The sequence below is a fragment of the Leuciscus leuciscus genome (genome assembly GCF_965113295.1).
Source record: "Leuciscus leuciscus genome assembly, chromosome: 23".
Lineage (NCBI taxonomy): Eukaryota > Metazoa > Chordata > Actinopteri > Cypriniformes > Leuciscidae > Leuciscus > Leuciscus leuciscus.
The window spans coordinates 4,093,289-4,117,537 of record NC_138747.1 but is presented as its reverse complement, the minus strand read 5'-3'; the positions used below and the strand labels follow the sequence as shown (position 1 = coordinate 4,117,537).

General features: G+C 38.6%; 1 protein-coding gene across 7 annotated transcripts in view; it reads left to right on the top strand.

Annotated features, from left to right (window-relative positions):
• Window positions 1-24,249, top strand: part of camta1b (calmodulin binding transcription activator 1b) — a 291,768-nt gene that overhangs the window by 173,261 nt on the left and 94,258 nt on the right. For all 7 annotated transcript variants that reach the window (XM_082155754.1, XM_082155750.1, XM_082155751.1 and 4 more), the window contains one exon: window positions 9,065-9,200. In XM_082155754.1, coding sequence (XP_082011880.1) covers window positions 9,065-9,200 — 136 coding nt within the window. The remainder of the gene's footprint in view (window positions 1-9,064; window positions 9,201-24,249) is intronic.

The window sequence follows — 24,249 nt, the reverse complement described above, 5'->3', positions numbered from 1 at the left end:
TAGCTTCCGTGGCTTTACCCTTTTCACACTCATCCAGTTAACACAATGCAGAAGCCTCAATGCGATTTTCCCCGAGGGCCGAAACTTAGCGGCGTCTTTCCATTACTGTTCACACCACAGCTCCAAATGCCACTACCATTGATAACCTCCAACCCCCAGAGGGAAAGCCTGAAAACGAGACGATCGGGAAGCTCATCCTATGCAGCAACTCCTGTATGCAATTATTCAGCCATGAATGCTGTGGCCTTTCCATGCCCTTTGGAAAAATCACCCTGACCAAATGCACGCTGGGGTTGCTCGGTCTGGGGGCGCTGTGCATTTTAAGGTTAGAGCTTGTTGCCTGTGGTCGCCTTATTGATCCCGGGCAGCCTAGTGCTCTCTGCTTTTTGGAGATAAGGCAACAGACTCGACCCTCTCCTTATCCCACCAGCCCCGCCAGACTTACAAACAAACACCCAATTTCTAATCCACTTGTGGGCTGGTGAAGACAGACAGGCCTTTATTTATACCCTTTCAAGCCATCCTCGGGGTCCGCTGTTTCGATAAGCCATGTAGGGACATCAGTTTTCTTGTTTGGAGGCAATCTGACGTAGATGAAACCCTGCACCCATCACTGTCCTGATCCCCGTCTGTTTTAGCCAGACCAAGACAGAGGAACCAAACCGGGGATTCATGTGATCAGCATTCTGTAATGCTAAGCATGAAAATAGGATCAAACTCATGTCCAAAACTGTGCGATAGGACATAGTAGAGACTATACAGTGTGACGCAGTGCTATGAATTGTTCTTGGTTCCAGATGTAAGTTTATAGTCAACATGACATTTAAAATTGATCATATGTGCTCTAATTCCTGATCTTACTGGGCACAATTCATAATTGCAATACATAATCTAATCTGTTCCTGTAGCTAAAACAGTATTTTTTTGCTGGTTAACACTAGTTAAGTAAATGTTACAGCAATGATATCAAATGAGGATAGATCACATCACATTAGGGAAGGAGAATGTGAACCTGAACCTGAGAATGTGAATCCTTTTATGTTGACCATCACACAACTGTGTACAATTCAGAATTTAAACATTTTATTTCATGAGTGTTTGAGTTTATTTTGAGTTAATTTTTTTGAAACACATTTCTGCTACAACAAGTGCAGCTCAAAGTGCTGGACAATACAAGCATGAAACCAATGCATGACGCATTAAAACAGGACTACACAAAAGACCAAAATGAAGTTCTCTCTGGGATCAGACTCAACAGCCAAGATGTAAAAGTGCTTCTTCAAAGCTATTTAAAAGCATTCAGATTGGGGGCAGAACGGATGGGAAGCGATATAGGTTATTTCATAATCTGGGTCTGGCTATCGAAAAGGCACGATCACCTTTTCGCTTCAGTCGGGACCGTCATACCTGAAGTAAAAGTTTATCAGCAGGTCTCAAATTATTTACTGGCATGTGTAGAATAACAAGATCTGATTGATTTGAGGGTGCTAGAGCAGTTCAAACTTTAAAAAATAAATAGTAGGGCCTTGAAATCAATCCGATAGCTGACTGGTAACCAATGAAGAGATGCTAAAATCGGGGTAATTATGGGTTACACTTTATTTTAAGGTGCTCTTGTTACAGGGTAATTATACATTTAAGTGCTAAGTAATAGTAATTAACAACATGTAGTATTTAATTAGGGTTAGGGTTTGGTTTAGGGTTAGTTGCATGTAATTATGCACAATTTAATTTTATTACATAGTAAGTACATGTAAAATATGTAACAAGAACACTGTCAAATAAAGTGTTACATAATTCTGTCCCTCTTTCTTAATCTTGCGGCAGCATTTTGAATTTTAATTTTAATTGGCCACACAAAAAAGTGTGGAATTCAACACACACTTTCAGAAAATAAAGTACATAATTGTACCTTTAGGGGTACAATGGCTTGTCACTGGGGCTGTACCCTCAAGGGTACAATATTGTACCTTAACCTTTAAAATAAATGGTACATATATGTACCTTTTAATGCTTTTTGACCCTCAAAAAGGTATATATGTACCTTGAGGTCCAATAATAAGCCCTATGGGGTACGTTAGTGTAGATTGTACCTTGGGGGACAGAAATGGACTCCTACTGTACCCCTATTTCTGACAGTGCATGTGATGCATTCTGGGAAATTAAGTGTTCTTCTACCCTGGTCCAAAAGAGTTAATTTATTAAATGTGTGATATATATATATGTACTTCTTTACATTCAAATCCAGATTGCATCCTGTTTGTTAGCTCAATTCAAATTCAGCAATAAAAATTGTAAACGCAAACGTTCAGTTTCAAAACCGCTGCGATTAGCACCGCATTTCGATAAGACGCTTGAACACTGATGGAATCTTGTCTCCAGAATAACCCTCAACACCCCCTCAGACAGCAGAAATCAAATTCTGTTCAATCAAACCCACAATTATATTAGAGCCCATCCGATAGCAGCACTCCGACAGCGCATGTGCTCGTCCACATGTGTTTTGGCGTTCGGCGTGTGGCGCAGTCCTGTCACCATTGTAATGAGGTGATTGATTGATGAGTGTGATTGCTGACATTGAGAGGTGGGCAGGTGGAAAAATACAAGGGGGGTGATTTGTTACCGCCTGCCACCTCTGTTATCGCTTATTAAATCAACAGGCAAGGTGAGGAGATATGAAAACAGGCAGAAGGAGGCAGGACTCCTGCAAGGATAAACAGATCAGCTCCTGCGCCATATGGAATACCAGTCCTTTAGGTGGCTAAATGCCAGCGTGACTGTACACACACCAGGAGCTGCTGTCTGTTAACAGGCGTCTGATGCCCTGATGGTCGAGTCAAGCGTTTTGATGTTTAGATAAGGCTTGATTTGGGTCTCTTTTGTGTATGTGTGTGTCTGCAACAGTTACACTTATTTATTTTATTTATGGACCTATATTTGGCCTTGTTCATTTGGTAGTATGCTATTCCATGCATGGCCAAATTTAGTTAAAAGGCCAATAAATAAAACAAAAATAGTACTATTCATACTAGCACTAAAGTGCTTGTACTATTTCTGTAGTATATGTTTCTACATATACATGGACCTACTACATTTGCTAAAATGTGGAATATACAGCAGAGCATATTTAGGGCCCTATTTTAGCGATCTGAAACTCAAGTATCAAACACGAAACACAAGTAACTTTGTGGGCGGGTCTTGGGCGCTGTTGCTATTATACCGGCGGGATAAATGACTCTTGCGCCCGACGCAAATCTAAAATGGGTTGATCTGAAGTAGCTTCGTTATTCATAGGTGTGGTTTGGGTGTAACGTCAAATAAACCAATCAGAGTGTCATCTCACATTTAAGAGCAGGCGCGCTTGTTCCATGGCGGCTTGCTATTATAATGCCGGACTTGCCAGGAGCGGTTCACAGCCGAGGAGACCGGCGTTCTCGTCAGGGCCGTAAAAGACAGAGAGGTGACATTGTATGGGGATGGGAGAAACCCTCCCAAATTAGCTTCGGTTAAACAGGCGTATAATAATTTGGGTAAATGTGTAAACTTTATGCCTATTTTTTCGCATCTTCATGAACACCACAATGATTTCCCTCGTGTGGAATATTTAATTATGTATGGTCAACTGCTGCGTTTGTGTAGAGTAGAGAAGCTAAGTGTATGCGCATTGTGCACACGCTACATTATGGCCAAGCATGCGCCCTTAAAATAGCATCTGAACGCACCACTGAAAACACGCCACTGACTTTAGACTAGGTTTTTCCTGGTCTGTGGCGGAATTGTTTTCTGGAACTGCAAAATAGCACCAGGGAACGTTTGCGCCGGAACACGCCTCCTCTTTTCGCTGATCCGCCCCCGGGAGTGCAAGTTCATCCCTAATTTACCGACGTGCGTCTGTGGAGGGAAAAGTCTGCTGTGCGTCGGGTGCAAAATAGGAATGATACATGCGTCGGTGTACAAAGTCAATTGCGCTGGGTGCAAGATAGGGCCCTTAATGTTCAAAATGTGTACCACAGTGTACTATGCATTTAACATGGCCCTTCATTTCTAGTGTGGTGGTGGGGTGGGGGGTCACTTTTGTTTCTCATTTTGACTCTCATTTAGATTTTTTATTCATGATTTCCAAGACTTAAAGGGTTAGTTCACCCAAAAATGAAAATTATGTCATTAATTACTCACCCTTATGTCGTTCCAAACCCGTAAGACTTTAATTCATCTTCGGAACACAAATCAAGATCTTTTTGATGAAATCTGAGAGCTTTCTGTTCCTCCATAAAGTGTGTGGACTTTTTAAATAAAATGTAGACTTTTTGAATAAAAGTCTAAATTCAATCTGTTCATCATATAAAGTGATCGAGTCTCTTCAGAAAATTTGGACTAAACCGCTCAATCCATATGGATTAGTTTTACGATCTATTTATGAACTTTTTTGAAGCATCAAAGTGGTAGTTGCGTAGCTGTCAATGGAGCGACAGAAAGCTCTCAGATTTCATCAAAAAGACTTTCATTTGTTTTCCGAAGATAAACGAAAGTCTTGTGGGTTTGGAACAACATGAGGGTAATAAATGTGGGTGAAATAACCCTTTAAGATATTTGCTCTAACATACTCTAACTGCTGCAACACGGCATCGATATCTGCATGTTTTCATCTGTATATAATCTTTGTTTTCTCAGGAGATCACTTGCGCAAATCTGCGAACATTCCGAATTTGGCTTATTCATAACTGAAGTGTTGTGTCTTGCTTCTCTCTTTTACCATTGTAATTATGTCGCTAGTTCCCACAGTGTCTTTCGGGTATATACGACCTTCATCGGAAAGCTCTCTCACCACCACAGCACAGACGCCTTATTTATGTGTAAAATGAACTGAGTAAAAATGAATAATTTAGAAACCTGTGGCGAGAAGAGAATTTCTAACTATCCTGAACGTTTCCAGGGGTTGCTATGAGGAAAATCTAACACACTGCCAGAATGCTGTGTCTGTATGTGTAGCTTTGCGATTTCGCTCTTTGATATTGTATTATAATTGGTGTCTTTAAAAAAAAAATACACCTGCTATGAATTAGGGTGGCCCGTAAAGTTATTCCACGATTGCATTATAATATCCTTCTAAAGCATGTCGGCACTCAAGTGCGACTACTACAGATTTGATTTATTATGAATACGTTCTAAAGCATTACAATCCCATTTATTATTCATTATACACATATCTAAAGCTCTGCTGAAGTCCTACACGGTTGTATCGACTGACTATGTTTAATCAAACATAAACCGCCCTTTGAATAAGACAGTATTCCCAACCACATCCCTTTAAGAACATTCCTTCCCTGCCTAAATTTTCCATTTCTGTCTGGTACATTAAGTCTCTGAAACAGAAGAGGCGTCCTGTCATCCAAATGTGATAACGGAACAGTTCGCGTTCCTTTTGCCCTGCTCTCCATGTATAAATATGTATAATTCTGATAAGATTAATTGGATCGCCTAAGTACACACAGAGAAGGAGAGAGACTCTTGTTCTGGCTGCTTTTCGCAAATCTGCTCCGGGCCCACCTCACATTCCCCTGCTAAAGTGCTTCATTTTTTTCTGGAACAAACTGCCTTCAATTAAAAAAGAAAATGGCTTACCCAAAGGTCCCGAGGAAAAGGAGCCGAGCAAATGGCTTGAACGCACTCACGATAAATAGTCCTGTTAAAATATTAAGCATTCTGAGAAGCGTTCGATACAAAATGCTCACCTTTGTCTTAATGGGGAAACATGTTTCTTTGAATTTCCACTTCTAAGAGAAATTATTCTCGCTCACTGTAAGGAGGGATCTCATGAAAACATTTGCAGGTCATATTTCACAACAACATCAAAAGAAAATAAGGATTTATATTTATTTAAAGAAAAGAAAAATATTTTTGGGACCTTTTTGCATTTTTGCTATATTATTTTGATGATAATTGAGCACAATTTCACTTTTTTTTATTTTTTTTATTATTCATTAATTAATTTTAATTATCATTAATTAAGTAATTGTTTTCATATTGTATATTTATGGTTATGGCAATTTGGGAGTAAATTGAGGCTTCACTGAAAATGTCACAATGCAACAACAAAAAAATCAGTGACACTTTATTTTAAGGTGACTTAGTTACACGTTACTACCTGTACTTACTATAGTAATAACAGTAAATTAGAATGATTTCTAAAGGATCATGTGATAGACTGGATGTCACATGTGACACTGAAGACTGGAGTAATGATCCTGAAAATTCAGCTTTGCATCACAGGAATAAATGATAATTGAAAGTATAATAAATTGAAAACCAATTATTTTAAATTGTAATAATATATCACAATATTACATTTTTTTTCTGTATTTTTGATCAAATAAATGCAGGCTTGATGAGCAGAAGAAACCTCTTTCAAAAACATTACAAATAGTAATGTGTCCAAACTTTTGCCCTGTACTGTATATCACAAATGTTCCATATCTGTTGACCCTTAGTGCCTGAACAGGAAATGCAGTTTTGTATGTTACTTATTCTGATTCCCTGTTCCTGTGTTATTATTTTATGGAGAGAGAAAAAAATCCCCAAACTAACTACAGACCAAAGTTCAAAAGCATCTCTCCCATAAACAGCATGGCACGTTCTGGCAGGGCACTTCAGCCTTCTTCATTGGTTTTGGCAAACAACACCCAAGAAGCGTTCCCATGGCATTGTTCGTCACCGGTGAAAAATGAGCAGAACCAGCTAATGCATATAACACAACCTTTAAAGAGTCATCAAGCCAATTCCCTTTAAATACAGTCCCAAGACCGATTGTTTCTGTGTCAAACCAAGAAGTGGCCAGAGAGGAATTCTCTACAAATGCAGAGCTGGCAATAAACCTCCAGTATAAATGGGAACGGACGGGCCACATAAAGGCCCTCAATGTGATATTAATCCTGCACCGCTGCGGTCTGGAAAGCACTCCGTCAAGCTAACGTGTTTTACTCCATCTCTGATACGGTTATGATAATAATGAGCTGTTCGTTCCACACATCAGCTCTGAGCGATAGAGGCTCAAGTCATTGGTGTGTTAAAGTGTTTTATTATTGGTGGAATTATGAATAATTTGGGGGGAAATCCTTCCATGAGTATATAAACTGAAGGAGGTTGGTATACTCTGAATGCTGTGTGCTTTTATTTCAGATTGCATCTTATTACCTGTGCTACAAACCCATGAGGAAAACGGCTAATAAATCATACTAAGTGATGTTTTTTTGAAAACGTAAAAATGCAGAAAGTTTTCTGTGATGGGTAGGTTTAGCGTTAGGGGATAGAATATACAGTTTGTACAGTATAAAAATCATTACGTCTATGGAAAGTCCCCATAAAACATGAAAACACAACATATTATTCTGTATTATTTTATTATTATACATATTTATGTATAGAATTTCAAGCACATTTCTTGGTAATAAAACTAATTTTGATTCCTGATTCACCCTTTTTTTAGCCTGGAAATCCAGACCTAAATCTGAAAGATTAATGGTCTGGTGTCGGTCAATGAAACTCGGCCAGCTCGAGGGGCGGCACCAAGCATGCATTTGAAAATCTCACAGCACGCAATTGGATAACACTACGACCAATCACAACAATAAACCCCATATGCTTAGCTACCAGCGGAGCTAACTGGTAGATTAGACTCTTCCGGTCGGCAAAACAGCAAAAACGTCCTTCTTGCAAAGGAACGATTCGAGCGGCGTCTTCTGTTCCTCTTTTGGGAAAAAGCCAAGTCTAACTCATTCATTGTAGCGGCCAAAGCCGTTTCAAACAACTGCTATTCATCCATAGCCATCTTGCAATGTTTACTGATGACTTCGACGTCACAGCGCTGCCGTCGTCTGTTTAGCTCGCCTCTGGCCCGCCTATATCAGATAACCCGATGTGATTGGTGCAGCTCAGATCGAGGGGCATATTTAATGAGCATCATTACTCGACACCAGAGTAACTCGCTGAGCAAATTCAACTTGTGCTCTCGTGAGAACTCTGGATTACCAGGGTACCCTTTTTTGGCATTAAAAAAAATTCTGTCATGATTAGCACTAAAAAGGCATGGGATATGGGTAGGGTTATTTCTGTGGCTGATCTTATTGCATATGCATTTGTAGGAGTTTCCCTTTCAGACGCAACATTTATAGGAGGAGAGTATTGAAATGAATTATGCAAGGTGATTTACTCAGGGCTGCCAACTCTCACGCATTCAGCGTGAGACTCACGCAATTGACACTTTCCACACACATCCATTTTCTCACGCAGAGAAAAATCACGAAGCAAAGAGGACACTGACACCGGCAGAAAAGACAGAGCAGGGTACTTTTGATATGAAACAAATTCTCTCACCTCTCAGATTCTGTCAATTTGATTACAAAATTCAAACTATAAATGCCGTTTTGGCGCTTGTAAATGTGACGTGACAGATCGCTGTAGTGCCTCAGTTCAAGCGGCACGTGAACCGATCATCTCTACTAGTTATAATAAACTCGAATGAACATGTAGTGTGTTAAAAGATACAGTACAACTTACCGAAATGTATATCCCTCATACATAATATCGATCAATCAGTGTTTTTCAGCCCTGGATTTACTTTTAGGTTTGCGCTAGTCAGTTTACTGGTATTTGCACCCAAAAAAAAAGCATGTCTTAAACCAGATGCTAATTTGTGCTGCTCTTGGTAGATTGTGTTGGTATTTATGGAAATGATCTGTGTTCTTTATTTTGCGTGTCGTCAGTAGATCACGAGCAGAACTTTCCACTCCCATCGGCACTTTTATGGAATTGTGCTTTCATGCTAATTTACCCTGTTTAGTAAACCTGGCCCTTAGTGTCTTTCTTTCTCAGTCTTTCAAAAACATAATTTCATTTAGTTTTTAGTTTTTTTCTCTTTTGTGTACTTCATGTTTTTGGTTTACAAAACAGTTTCAAAATTTCGACTACATTATATAATAGTGCACATGTGTTTATCCCTCAAAGCCTTTCAAATCCTTCTTATTCTGTGGCAGTGTCATTTGAAACTCTCTCTTTTTCTCTGTCTCAGGCCACAGAATGGGTCTATGATCCTCTACAACAGGAAGAAGGTGAAGTACAGAAAAGATGGCTACTGCTGGAAGAAGAGGAAAGATGGGAAAACCACACGGGAGGATCACATGAAGCTCAAAGTGCAGGGAGTCGAGGTGAGAGGCTGTTCGCTATTAGAAACGTGATCCGATCTCTCCACAGCGGGGAAACCTCACCAATGCACAATCAAACTATGTGACTAAACCCTGTTTATATGTCAGATTTGGAGGATTTGTGTGCATCTGGCATTGGTGTCACCAAATAGATTGGAAATATGATTGTTTCGAACAGGTTTCCCAAACATTGAAGAGAAAGCTGCCGTCTGTTATTTTTTGTCTGGCTAATTTCATGGTTTAATCATTGATCTTGCTTGAGCGAGGATGTGTTTGTGTGTGTTTGTCCATTTTACATGACCTTTCTACGATCTGAAGCCCTCTTGAAAACAGCCCTCTCCTCGCAACCGCTGGCCGTCCCAGTGCGGATGACTCTAATGTGTCAGCTCAGGCATGGCCCCTTTAAATGAAGAACCGTAATGAAGCATGTCTCCGGTCCCCGCGTTCCCGCTCACTGCCTCTAATGAAGAGAAATGTCAGCACATTGCCGATTTAGCGCGGTGATAGAACGAACCTACGGATGAGTGCAGCCGCGCGTCTCCTCTGATGCTCTACCTACACGAGTCGTTCACCTGAGCCGCGCGCACTGATCTTACTCAGCTTTATGAGACGGAGGCAACGTTTAACGCATAAACATTACTGATAGACATTGTGAAGACATGTATAGCCTTTTAAAGGGATGGATCGTCCAAATATTACAATTCTGTCATTGTTTATTAACCACTGTGACTATGAAACACAAAATGAAATGTTTAGCTGAACGTCGGATTTGTTCTTTTCTATACAGCTAGAGTTAATGGGTATTGCAGATATCAAACTAAAAACACAGGACAATTAAAGCATCTCATAACTGGTCCATACAGGTGTGCGCTATATTCAAATCTTCTGAAGTCGTCCCAAATCATTATGACATGCAAGAACCAATGATCTTTGTCTTAACATGTCAAGCTTGAATATGTGTGGCCTGTTCGACTTTGTAATTAATGTTGCATTAAATGTTTGGAACGACATAAGGGTGAATAAACATAACAGAATGATCATTTTAAGTGAACATTCCCTTTAAAATGTATTTTCCAGGCACATGTAATGCTTCTAAAATACACATCCAAAATGAGTCACTGATTCATTAAGAGAACCAGCACACAGGAGTCTCTTGTTTGAATGATTGTACAAAAAAATGACTCTTATGGACTGGTTCTTATAATGAATAATTGTATGGACTTCTTTTATGGTAACTTTTTGTCTGTTTATGAGCTTGATGACTGTATGCTTTTGTTATTTTGAAAAGAGCAGCGTGAAAATACCCTCATGTCGTTCCAAAGAAATAAGGAGATGAGTAAAAGATTACAGAATGTTCTATTGGGTGAACTATCTCTTTAAAACGTAATTTCCCAGGCAAATGTAATTCTTTAAACGTTTAACACGATTCAACACAAGCTCCGGAAACATGACAGGCATGAAATGTGTATTTGTCCGTCTGTGAAAAGCATTATGTGTGGTGGCGATCGCAGACTCTGCTATAGAACATCCCTCGGGCCATTTTTCAATGCGGATCATTCCTCCAAATTTGTTTGACATGTTGAAAACAGGGTAGAAAATGGGTGGACAGCTGATGTTGAATCAATAATCATACAAGATGTTTTTGTCTGGAGGGACGGCAGGTCTGAATGAGCAACGACATTCTGACTGATGACGGTTTCACCTGACGGCTGAAAGGGCAATGGTGGCGAGTCTTTTGGTTTGTTTTCCAGTTTGCTGGCCGTGTAATTATATGTATTAGGGTGTAAAATCCTAGAACAGAACTATTTCCAGAGATTCATCCTTTTGGAAATTTGCATTTTACATTATATATTGGGATACACATATTTCAGGCCGTTTGTGTGTGTGTTCAACCAATAAGCACATTTCTTATTTCTGGATCCAATCAAGCGAAGTAGGATACATTAGCGTACATTAGGACTTAAATCAGATTCAAATGTGTTTTATTTTGTCTCTACGAGACACTCATGGGGATTTTGGGCTGCAACAATGACACAAATGCCCAAAGGCTTGAGAGAGAGAGAGAGAGAGAGAGAGTTCAAATGAAAAGGCTCTGCAGGGCATCTCTGCAGTTTTTAAATGGGAAATATTATTCATTTTGTAGCATGTTTTCCTTTTTTCCTTAGACAAAAATAATCATAATATAGTTTTTTACATCCATTTTACACCCTTTCTCTGACCCTTGGATTTAAACAACATGTTTTCACTACACTCCCTTTAAGACTATAAGACCCCTATTACAGACATCCCACCCTGCAAAAATGTATTATTATTCCATATTATATCATATAATATTAATGTAAGCTGCGTAACATTGGTTCGTTCATCTAATAGTATGTGTGTGCCCAAAGTGAAAGTAATGTACTGTATATTGTGTCGAAATTAAAGGGGAGGGTCTCAACGAAATCCGAATGCAAGTGGTAACAGAAGATGCATTGGAAACGCGTGATAAGCGGTAATGCATCTTAGCTGAGCATTCGTGATCAGATCATCGAAAAGCACATCTTATTACAGGTGGAAACAGGGCTTCACTCTCGCTCACTTTCTTGTTTTCCGGGATATTGTATATAATTTGCGGGGCGTCAGGGAGCCGCTATCAATATGCGGGATATTTCCGGCAGAGGTGGGATGTCTGCTGTTATGATTGGCTAACTTCTGCATACATCATTCACACTGTCATCCATCAGTTTAGCAAGCAGAGTTCTGAACAAATGATCCTAATGAGCTGGTTCTTCTACTGAACCAGTCAAAAGTTCATTAATAGAACCAGCTCACTGGTTATTTTATTGAATGAGTCAAAAGGATTTACTGATTCATTAAAAGAATCAGCACAAGAGTATTTTTTTATGTATGTGTACAAACAAATTATTCTTAATGTATGAGCTGTTTTATTTTTAATGAATCAGTAAAAAAAAGATTCACTGATTCAATACAGAACCGGCTCACATGAGTCACTTGTTTGAAGGTAAATTACTTTTAAAGGCTGTTTTTTTTTTTTTTTTTTTTTACAAATAGGTCAAAAAGATACAATAGTTCATTAGAAGATCTCATAGAAGTCATTTATTTGTGAATCAAACCTTTTCTTTGTTAATTTATTGTCTTTTTATTATTTGCATCATTTTATCTTACCACTTCTAATTCTGACCTCATACTTACACCATACAGTAGGTACTTGAACAGCAGTGTTGGGAAACAGTTCACCAGAGCACTTATAAAGGCACAGAAACCTGCCCCTGAGCTCTCCATCATAAGCCATTCCTGCCCTCTAGACACCAAACACACATTAAAACACTCTCTCCATCCCTGCACTCGCTCTGTTAGCTCTGATAAAGAACTAAGCCATTTACCAGCATCCACCAGAGTCCCTGGTTACCTAGCGATGGTGGCAGTAGCCATGGGAGCGGTAGTCACAGCGACAGAGAGGATAATTGCAGTAGTTAGGTAGTTTCACTAAGAAACTATGATGATGGAGCTGCGAATGAGAAACCAGTGGGGATGGGATGTGTGTGTGTGTGTGTGTGTGTGTGTGTGTGTGTGTGTGTGTGTGTGTGTGTGTGTGTGTGTGTGTGTGTGTGTGTGTGTGTGTGTGTGTGTGTGTGTGTGTGTGTGTGTGTGTGTGTGTGTGTGTGTGTGTGTGTGTGTGTGTGTGTGTGTGTGGGGGTGTGTGTGTGGGGGTGTGTGTGTGGGTGTGTGTGTGGATGGGTGTGTGGATGTGTGTGTGTGTGTGGGTGTGTGTGTGGTCCTGGTATTCCCTACGTTATGGGGACCAAATGTCCCCTACATTTATAAATCATACAGAATAATGTTTATTGAAAATCTAAAATAGCATATAGTTTTCTGTGAAGGATAGTTTTAGGGGTAGGGTTAGTGTAAGGGGATACAGTACAAAAATATTAAGCCGAATGTCCCCATAAAACATGGAAACCCAACGTGTGTGTGTGTGTGTGTGTGTGAGAGAGAGAGAGAGACAGAGAGAGAGAGAGAGAGAGAGAGAGAGAGAGAGAGAGAGAGAGAGAGAGAGAGAGAGAGAGACCAGAGAGTCACCAAATCTTAGTTTTAATGAAATTGAATCCTATTTCTTAACCTTTTTTGGGTAATTTTACCACAATGCATTTTTTAAATTAAATATTTTATACATATATGTATTTAAATTGTAATGAAAATTAAACGTTTACACATTGAGAATATGAATTACATAGAACACAATCAAAACTTCAACCTGAAAATGTCAGTCCAAAAATGGTGCTTTCCATATAATTACTTATTTATTGCTTTATTTTTATGTTGTGCTGAAATACGCCCCAGACTTGTGTTTGTTTTTTGAGAGATTCACCCGTGAGGAACCGACTTGTTATTTGCAGAGGGAAAGAATATTTTAGTATCACAGTCTCGAGGAATTTTCCTCCAGTGAGGCAAACTGTTCTACCCATAGCTCTATTTAATCCGATTTGCTTTGTGCCATTTGCTTTTGTTTTTTCATCAGTTGTGATATTTAAGCCTATTATTTAGTTTCGTTTAGTTTGTCTTGCTTTGACAGGTAGCGTGTGTATTGTCGTGAAAACTAATTCCACCGGCCCAAGTCGTCTGGCAAATAAAGACTCTGTTGTGCGCATTATGATTAAATGTACACACACATCTGTTGTGCGTATAGACACACACATACACCCCCCACCCGAATACCATAAGACTGAAGATGTAACAGATGTGCATCCGTCGTGCAAGTTGTTCCATTCGCCTGGAGACTCGCAGATTAAACCAACAGGAATAAATCAAGGCTATTAGAACGGCTGCTAATGCCTAGAGAAAAGTGGAGAAACATACAGGCCAATGCTGCTTAATTAAGAGAGGGAGACTGACCAAGAAACAATCAGTAAAACTGGCCCGTCTTGTGTCTTTTTGACCTCCGAGCCAGCAGGGGGAGCGAGAAAACCGATCTAGAATGATTACCTAGTAATCACATGTATTTTGCTGCAACAATATGTGAAAGAGATCTTCAAACCATTGGGGTTTTTATTGTCTCAGGGTTTTCAGACAGATTTCCTTTTGTTAAAGTTACGGTTCGTAAACACGAATGTAATGCTTTCATATGCAATATAATGCAGCAAAACAAATCAACAAGTTGCAGTGACTAGCAAGCTCGTGATCTACGCAGATTTTGTCCACATGCATAAAGCCAAAATTTGTTAAATGCATTCATGCACTAAAACCTCCCAGACTCAAGTCCCCCTGGGAAGTTCCTACTTACAAGTTCAGAAGTCATAATTATGATGTGATGTGGCTTCAATGATTTTGGTTGGACTCACTGAGCAGCTTCATTTTTTTTTAAACTCTTTTCTACTTTCTGGCGAAGACAGGAAGCTTTTTAGTGCTAATGCAACAACAAAAACAGTAAATGATGTACATTAGGTGTGTAATTGGTGCTTTATCTGTATTTTATCATTGTTGTGCAGCCATAAAGAATGGTGGGAAATGTAGTTTAGTCTGGCGCCTCATAAACCAGCTAAACGAGTAGTGTTTTCCAGCAAGTTTTATCGCTGTTTTTCATCTCCTGTACACAAGATGCACAGAAGCGAAACTGTTCGTTCGATATTTATTGTTACAAATTTGCCATGATTGTTTAATTGAGTCAAAAATTGTGATGAGAGTGTCTAGCTCCACTCATGACGTAGGGGAGAGCGGGGCACAAAGTAACGCTTTTTGACTTTCTCAGTTTGTGTAAATCTACTTATGGTTCAGAGTATTTATTTTTTCCCACATTAATTTCCCACATGTCTAGTACAATTATGTGTTTTTGTTTTATTAATACAGTATATACTTTTTTCTTGATATACCCCGAAAGAATGGAAGTGCAATGTGACAACATGCCCCATAGGTGGCATGACCATATGACACCTTAAAATGTTATCTGATCTAATAAAAAAAATATACAAAACAAACTAAAATATTTTCTAAATAAAATACAATTAAAAAACTTTTTCATATAAAATAATGGCAATTATTAATTATTAAATATAAACTCATTTTTGAGTTTTGACTACGAACACAGGAAAACACAGCTATACAACATAGTTCAAAAACAAATAAATAATTAGTAATTTCTGAACATTGACTCTCAGTCTTTATTCACCTTTTTCTCACGTTTCTCAATAAAATTAATAAAAGTATAGAATATAATAGCATATTTCTAATAGGGGCACATTGTAACGCAGTGTTACAACATGCCCCCGCCTGCACAACTGGGATTTAAACCCGGCTAGTGTCTTCTGCTAGTTAGCGAAGCATTAAAGAACTATCTCAACTGTTAAATAACATCTTGGAGATTAAAATAATATCAGATTTGTCTTATTGTAAATAAACACAAAAAATAGAGATGAAAAATTAACTTAAGTAAGAAATTTACTTTTGCTATGGTTTAATAAATGTCTATGGATATCTTCCAAAAAAAAATTTTTCTATATAGTGTTGATATGGCAACTAGTAAATACACAAAGTTTCGTCATCCAAGCATGTGCGGAAGTATTTAAAACAAGCGTGTTACAACTAGCCCCGCGTTACGTTGTGCCAGCAATATTTGGCAGTATTTTCCAGCAAGTTTTATCGCTGTTTTTCATCTCCTGTACACAAGATGCACAGAAGCGAAACTGTTTGTTCGATATTTATTGTTACAAATTTGCCATGATTGTTTAATTGAGTCAAAAATTGTGATGAGAGTGTCTAGCTCCACTCATGACGTAATTCCGGTCATTCCATCATGACTTTAAAGCATTGCGAGAGGCCACGGCTAGACTATAGCCCGAATCCAGCAGTTTCGAGTGGATTGACTCAGCAGGTGTGTTTGTGATAGTACTGATCTCTCCTCTCAATGATTCTCTCCACAAACCCGTCCTCCTCTTCCTCACAATCCGCTCAAACGAATTTGGAACTCACAGCAGGTAGGTGTATCGAACCTCGAGTCCCTGGTGTGGAGGCTGGAGAAGAAATAGAGGCAGAAATCCATAAAGAAACTTTGTGAATGAGTAAGACGATCGTGGGTGAGCCTCTGAGGAGAACACCGAGAGAGCTTGTGAGGTACAGAGCAGAAAAATAAAAGCGTATGGATTATTGCTAGAGCTTCTGGGAATTCCCGGAGCGGGAAAAGAAAAGATGGCTGCCAATGGTGCTGGATGCTGTCAACTTGTGTTTATTATTGAGTTCCATCTCTCGCTAACTCTGTCTCCCTGACTTTCATATGCTTTTTGTGGACATGAAACGGCATATTGTACATTTGTCAAAGCTAATCTCATCCAGCTCAGAGAGCCAAAGTTTCTTAAAAAGAGGAACCGTTTCCCCCCAAATTATCCCAGCCGGTATCATCATCCTCATGTCTAGGAATTTTTTTATGTAATTTTTTTGGCGGTGCAGCACTGCTACAGTATAAACACATTCAATTCTGCATGATCTTTTATTTGATTGTGCTAAAAGCAGACACTAATTTGGAGGAATGTTTCTCTGCTACTTAAACGTAAATTGTATAATCACGAAACGATTGCACAGATATGAATAAATCACAAACAGTGCTGGGTTTCTTTTTGAAGACGAAATCTCAAAAGCGTGTGTGCGTGTAAGACAGCTGTTAATAGTTCTCTGGAGATTAGACTTCGTCTTACTCAGCACTAGATCTTAACGACAAATCTAAACATCATGCTGTTTGCCTGTGAAAAAGTTGCTATCACAATCCTTAAAGGCACAATTAAAAAAATCCATCAAACAATAGGTCACACTTTATTTTAATGTGCCCATGTTACAGTGTACTTATGCATTTAAACACTGTGTAATAATAATTAACTACATGTACTTACTATAGGGTTAGGTTTAGGTTTGGGGTTTGGTTTAGGGTTAGTTGTGTGTATTTGTGCATAATTAATAGTTATTACTACATGTAACGTGTAACAAGGACATTAAAATTAAGTTTTACTTAACAATGTTATATATTTTGTTGACTTGTGTACTTACATTATCCCAAATGTTTCCAATAATGTTTAAATCTGGAGAAATCAGCTATTTTAACCAGTGTATCGTCCCATGTTATTGCATCGCCTGTCAATATCAATCTTACCCTCGATTTCCAGTTTTACTTCCATAGAAACCATGGAAACACCTTTACAGTATGTTATGTTTTATTAGACATGCGAGCAACTGTTTGGATACATTTATCGTCAGAAAAAGAATCTGCTATATAGCTTTTTATATATAGCACGGTTATAGCACATTTATAACACAGTTAGTCGTATTATTTTGAATCTCTTGTTTTCTTGATTTACCGCGAGTCACATGCATGTACCATGTCTCAGAGTCAATGCTATTTTGTCAAGTTGGTAACATAGCATAATCAGAAAGAGCTTTAGTAACAGTAAAACAATGTTTTAAAATGAATTGCATGCCATTTTAGCAACACAAGTCATCCAGCTTTTATTAATATGATATTCTAATATTGATCTAGCTTAATGCAATGTGCAACAAGTGTCTTATAGCGGCCACAGAGTAATGTTAACAACTTTCAACATGCTCAAATGTATTTTAGTATGATTGTTTTGACCAAGTAAAACGGCTCTGCGTTACCCCACAATTTTAATTCATCAGATAAAGTGACCAGTATGAGTAGTAATTCAGCACTAGTGGCTATTTCGTTAGAATTAGATCAAATAATGTGAATTTAAGTAATAAAACATAACTGTAACAAAGTTAAAGTTCAGGGAAGGAGGCGAACGTTAATCGTAAAATTAACATAATAAAACGAAAGGAGCAGCAGCAACCGATTGAGGCATATAAAGCGTAAAATGTCCCAGGCTCTCTGCCCTGTACTGCTTTTACCACAGTAGCGTTAATGAAACTTTAATACATTAGCTCACCCATGAACATGATTTCTGCCCGAGTCATGACGAATTGCTTTCCATCGGCTGTAAATCTGAAAAGACGGACTTGATTTGCTAGCTTGTTTTGACGGCTGATAGACGACAACTCCCATAATCCCACGCTCATTCACGGCGTCATCAAGCTACGACTTTGTTATGGTTTTGAATGGCGGCGAAACTTACGTTCTGTGACTTTAAGTGTTGTAAATGGTTGCCAGGGTGTAGTTGTGTGGTTTCTAAAGTGTTCTGACTGGTTTCCAGGGTGTTGCATGCAGTTGCTAAGGTCATAAGAGCCCATCCTCATGTCTGTCCTTTAATGTTTGTGAGATTAATTTTTATTTTTTATTGTCTGCCAGGTAAAAATAATCACGCACTTAAAGCTGCCGTCGGCAAGTCTGGCAGATTGGGTCGATTAGCCAAAATTTTGAATGTTTACAACTCTCATGCCCCTCCCCACTACCAGCGAGCACCCTCCCATCGAGTTCGTGCTCGTCAGTGCGTCACTGTGCGTGTGTACCTGATTTTCTGTGAACGCGTCCGTCTCTTCAGCATCTATCAACACCATGGACTCGGAGGTAGGCTGCCCTGGCTAATCTATCCATAGATAGCAATAACCGAGGAATTGGAAGCTTGTTAGTAGATTTTCTCTCCGCCATCACGCTTCATGCAATCTCCAGGCGAACTTCAGGCGTGGCGTGTGCATGTGATATTAACGTGCGCGAGTGAGGGGGGATCTGTGGCGTGTGCACGACCTGTGATTGACAGTCAGATCTCACACCCCCCTGCGCTGATTGGACCTGATGAAGCGGGAGCGCTGGATTTTTGCAAAACAAATAACACGCTCCAGGTGGAGTTAGAAGCTCGGGTTTTTTTCTAAAACCACCTTATTTATGTTGTTCTGTCGGATTATAGTGTCGATTACACTGAATATGATCAAAAAAATTTTGCCGACGGCAGCTTTAAGTAAATCCCTAACCCTGAGAAATAATACTGTTGCTAATTATGAATATGAATTGCTCTCGCTTCACCTCAATCCACATTGTGCAAAAGAAAAAGAATATTTAATGTAAAACATTGTTTTGTTTTTTATGTAAAACAATTGATCTGAAGTCAGTCGCCCGACTATCGGAGGTGTGTTTGGGCGTCCCAGCTTCAACCCAACAGGAAGCTTCCATAGATTATTTATCTGTGCTCGGAGGACTACGTGGCTCCTGCATTATTCACAGTGTAAAAGCAAGAGAGGCAATTTGGTCCGGCGTTATGTTCAATAAGCACAGCATCAATCCCCAGCCGTGACGCAGGGCTCTGGTCCGGGCAGTGGAGGAGGTCGGAGACGTATAAAGTTGTCTTGTGTGCTTTCTGCTCCTATCTCCGGCTGTAAGTCCGATAAGACGGACGGCAGCCAGTGTGGTTTCCCGAGCAAAAAGATGCAATCGTGCCAGACTCACCCGGGATAATCGAGGGTGGGGAAATAATATTTTATTCAATAAATCAGGGTCGGTCTGGACTGTTGTGATCTTCCCGTCATTTCTTGCTCATCCGCACTCCTTTGAATCGAGTCCATTTCCATTGTTTTTCAGACCACATATTATATTCTTGCTGAATAATCAATTTTAGGACCAGATGGAGGTTGGGTTTACATGCATACATATCACACTCACCTATATGTAAATATATGTGTACTCACACACGCTGATACAGGCGATCCCTTGAGTCTCAATCGATATGCTTCTCTCTCCTGCAAAGGCTGAAGGAGCCATTGAGATCATTCTTGGCTCGCGGCCACAAGCTCTTTTATCCTTCAAAGTGTGTGTGTGTGTGTGTGTGTGGCCTTCCAGTATTGATGTTGTGGTGTGTGCCATGTCTGTGTTTTATTGAGTTTGTGTTACTGTGTGTTGTGAATGTTGTGTGTGTGTCTTCGACTCAGTGTATGAAATGGAGAGAGAACTCATATACGTTATCACCGTATCCTCTAAAAGAGCAACTCATACAGACATTTCTCCTCTGTACCATCAGCATCGTTTATACTATACAGGGGTTAACGTAACAGGAGGTGTGTTTTATTTTGTTTGTTTCTTTTTTTAATCTATATATAAAAATAAAATAATAAAACAAATAATATATATGAATAAATATAAAATAAAATATGTATTAAATATATATTCATTCAATACATAGTACAGGCCAAAAGTTTGGACACATTACTATTTTTAATGTTTTTGAAAGAAGTTTCTTCTGCTCATCAAGCATTTATTTGATCAAAAATACAGAAAAAAATGTAATATTGTGATATATTATTACAATTTAAAATAATTGGTTTTCAATTTATTATACTTTAAATGATCATTTATTTCTGTGATGCAAAGCTGAATTTTCATGAGCATTACTCCAGTCTATCACATGATCCTTTAGAAATCATTCTATGATGATTCATTATCAAAGTTGGAAACAGTTCTGCTGCTTAATATTTTTTCATAACCTGTTATACTTTTTTAGGATACTTTGATGAATAAAAAAATTAAAAATAAATAAAAAAGAAGCACATTTTTTTAAAATAGAAATCTTTTGTATCACCAATATACACTACTGGTCAGTAATTTGGGGTCAGTAATTTTTTTTCTTTCTTTAATAAGTGATAGTAAAGAAGATTTATATTATTAGAAAATATTTTGAATAAATGCAGTTCTTTTTAACCTTTTATTCATCAAATATATTAGGCAGCAGAACTGTGTCCAACACTCATAATAAATCAGAATATTAGAATGATTTCTAAAGGATCATGTGATAGACTGGATGTCACATGTGACACTGAAGACTGGAGTAATGATGCTGAAAATTCAGCTTTGCATCACAGGAATAAATAATTTTTTTAAGTATATTCAAATAGAAAACTATTATTTTAAGTTGTAATAATATTTCACAATATTACTGTTTTTTTTCTGTATTTTTGATCAAATAAACGCAGCCTTGATAAGCATTAGAGACTTCTTTCAAAAATATAAAAAAAGTAATGTTTCCAAACTTTTGACCTGACCTGTATATATATTTATATTTTGCATGTCATTTCATGTTTCTTAAAGCCCACAAAACTTCATTTTTTTATTAAACAGATACCACTGAAATAATGATAAATTGCAGATTGGTAATTGAGACAGATGTTAGTTCAGTAACTGCTTTGAATGATTCAGTGAGTTCATTTAGTGAATGATTCATCAGACTGATTCAAACTGGTTACTTGTGAGTCTGAGAGTTTTTTTAATGATTCATTAAAATCATTACTTTAGCAGCTGCATAGCAATGCTCCTCACCCAACTTTAGCATGCTACGCCCCACAATGTTCGTTGCAAAAAAAACAAAAAAAACAGAAGTAAAATTCTAGTTAAAAACTACTATTTTAAAGTATGTGTCATTTTTGATTTTATTTCCATGTTTCCTGTAGACCTTTCCTTCTAGACAAACATGTGACTCTTTGATTCAGAGCATCTAACAGGCCTTTCCTACAGAGCGGCAAATTGAGTCGCTTTTCAGGCTTTTCACTTTGTGTTTTTGTGGCATGACAGGCAGGTTACGCTTGCATGCGGCCGCTAATGCCCTCCCGAACATGTACGGTTGATCCGTGGAGCTCAGAAGACCCGTCCGAGTAAACACACTAAACGCTCATAAACACATGCCACACTGACTCATTCAGCCAGACATCTGACGTGAAACACAAAAACAGAATTACGTTCTCAATCCAAAGTGGTCTTTCAATGCGTAAATCACAGAGGAGAAACGTGCGGCTCACGCAAGTGTGCCAAATGAAGTCTCCAGAGGACAGGACAAGAAAACAGAGAGCAATAAGGCATTCAGGGGTGTGCCAAGTTGTGAATTTAAGCTCTTATCCAAAACCGCCAAGCTGCCTTTCTGTCGGCTACCTTAAAAAGGTTGCTGGCTTCTAACAGAGCATCTTAACTTACATGTGACAGATTTAAAACACTCTACAGACAGCAACTATCATGCAAATAGGAGTGCTATTTGCATGATAGTTGCGGTCTGTAGAGTGTCACATGAGAGTCACATGCAAAACACACACGAGACTCGACTCACGGCTGGTTAAAATAGAGTTTGACATTTGATAAGCTAATGGTGTGACGCTTTAATAACCATATAGATACACAGTACATAAAAAATGTTGAGCAGGATAAACAGTTTTATTCATATGAATTAAAATAATGTATATTTATAATCAACATTTATCTTTTTTCCTCCACCATCCAAAATTAGCTTGTCGCAATGTATTATAAGATGTTTTATTCTCTGCCAAGGATACAAGTGATACAAAGTTTTGGATCGGCATCAGGAGCATGTCAGCGATGTCTTAACCGCTTACTTCACCGCTGGCAAAATGGGCTTTCAGTAAATCTTGGCTGTCTATACAGTAGAAAGGTGAAAAAGTGAATTTGGTGCTACCTGACTAGAGAAAACTGAGAAAAATGGCTATTGTCATCCCTTTTGCCCAATAGGTTCAAAAAAATTCAACACCCATAATGCACTGGGCACGTTGCCGTCCAAGGCCACTCCCACCAGTCTGCTGTGGATAGGCTTGATCAGTCAAATATTGCCTTGCTGTAATACTACTTAGCAAAATTTTAGTCACAATGGTGTCGACTTGTATTGTTCCCGGGTGCAAGAATTGAAAGAGTAAATGTTTAGCGGGAGTCAGTTACTTTCGTTTTCCACTGAAGGATTCAGTGCGTGGTCGCCACCGGCTAAAGGCTGCAAACAATTGTGAATATGGAGAGAATGCCGCAATGGAAAATCTGAAAAAACTCCAACATTGTAGTCCACATTTCAGACTGGATGACCCTGACCATGTTTTATGCCAGACGGAGGGGGAAACCCGGGAAGAAAAGTCTTTCCGACCCCCCGAAGCAAACGCCATTGCGTACAGGAAAGAAAGCTGTTGCCATAGTTTAGTTACCATCAGTGGCGGCTGGTGCTAAAAAAATTTGGGGGGGCGCAACAAACTAAATGGACATCAGGACTGAATGTAGGCTAATTGTTAAATAACAATTTAACAGTGATAATAATGTAGCTATCATTAGCCTAAAGTTTAGCTAAAACTTCAACCGATAGGGTTGGGAAATAGCCAATTGCCAAATAAATCTGAATTTTTGGGCTAAATGGCGATGTATGGTATAATCTGAGTATTTAATTATTATTTTTCTATTTGAATTTAAAAAAAAACCTGTATTTAATAATAAAAAATAAAAAAATTAATATCCTGATCAATATTGTCCTACAAACAATGTTCATATTGAAGGTTATAAAAACAAACATAGTGTAACCTTGCTGTCTATCTGCAGTCTATCCAAAAAAGGGGTCAAATCACATTACATTCTAACATTGCAACATTACAATCTAAAAACAAAATAATGCTTTTTAAAGTAGTTAAATTTACTAAACTTAAAATAAAAATAAAAACAAAGCTAATATCATAAAAATACACATGTAGGTTTGAAATTCTCTAGCACATTTATGTTCACCAACAACAACAAATATTCAACAACAAGTATTTTAGCTAAATATATTTATAATTTAGTGCTAATGTATATTTTAGTCAGAATAATTGCGCTCCTATTATATTGCGCTCCGTCTGTTCGGCGCTCATGCACGCGGCGGCGCTCGTTCACGGAAGTTTAGCTTGCAGAAAGCTCGCCCACTCATGACAGCAAACTGGAAATATTGACTTTCTAACATTTACAGATGGAGAATATGTTATGCACTGAGGAAATGATTGGATGTCACTTCAGCTTATGGCTAAATATTATTAGAGGTATATTTGTTTCCACCAATCGCTGCACAAGTGAAGCCCTCCCGGAACCCATAGAGAATGCATTGCAGTGACTGCAGTTAAAAAAAAAAAAAAATCTTTGAATGTAAGTCTATGGGAACACTCTGGGCGATTCTCGGCCCTAGTGAAATCGCCCAAAAAGAGGCGGTACTCCACAGAACCTGACTTGGCGCTGATTGGACTATATCCAGAGGCAGAACAACAGTGAGTGACTGCTAGCGTAACTCTGTGGTTGAATGAGATTGTGATTGAAAAAGTCCCTTTCACACTTTGGTGGTGCGTCGCCCGA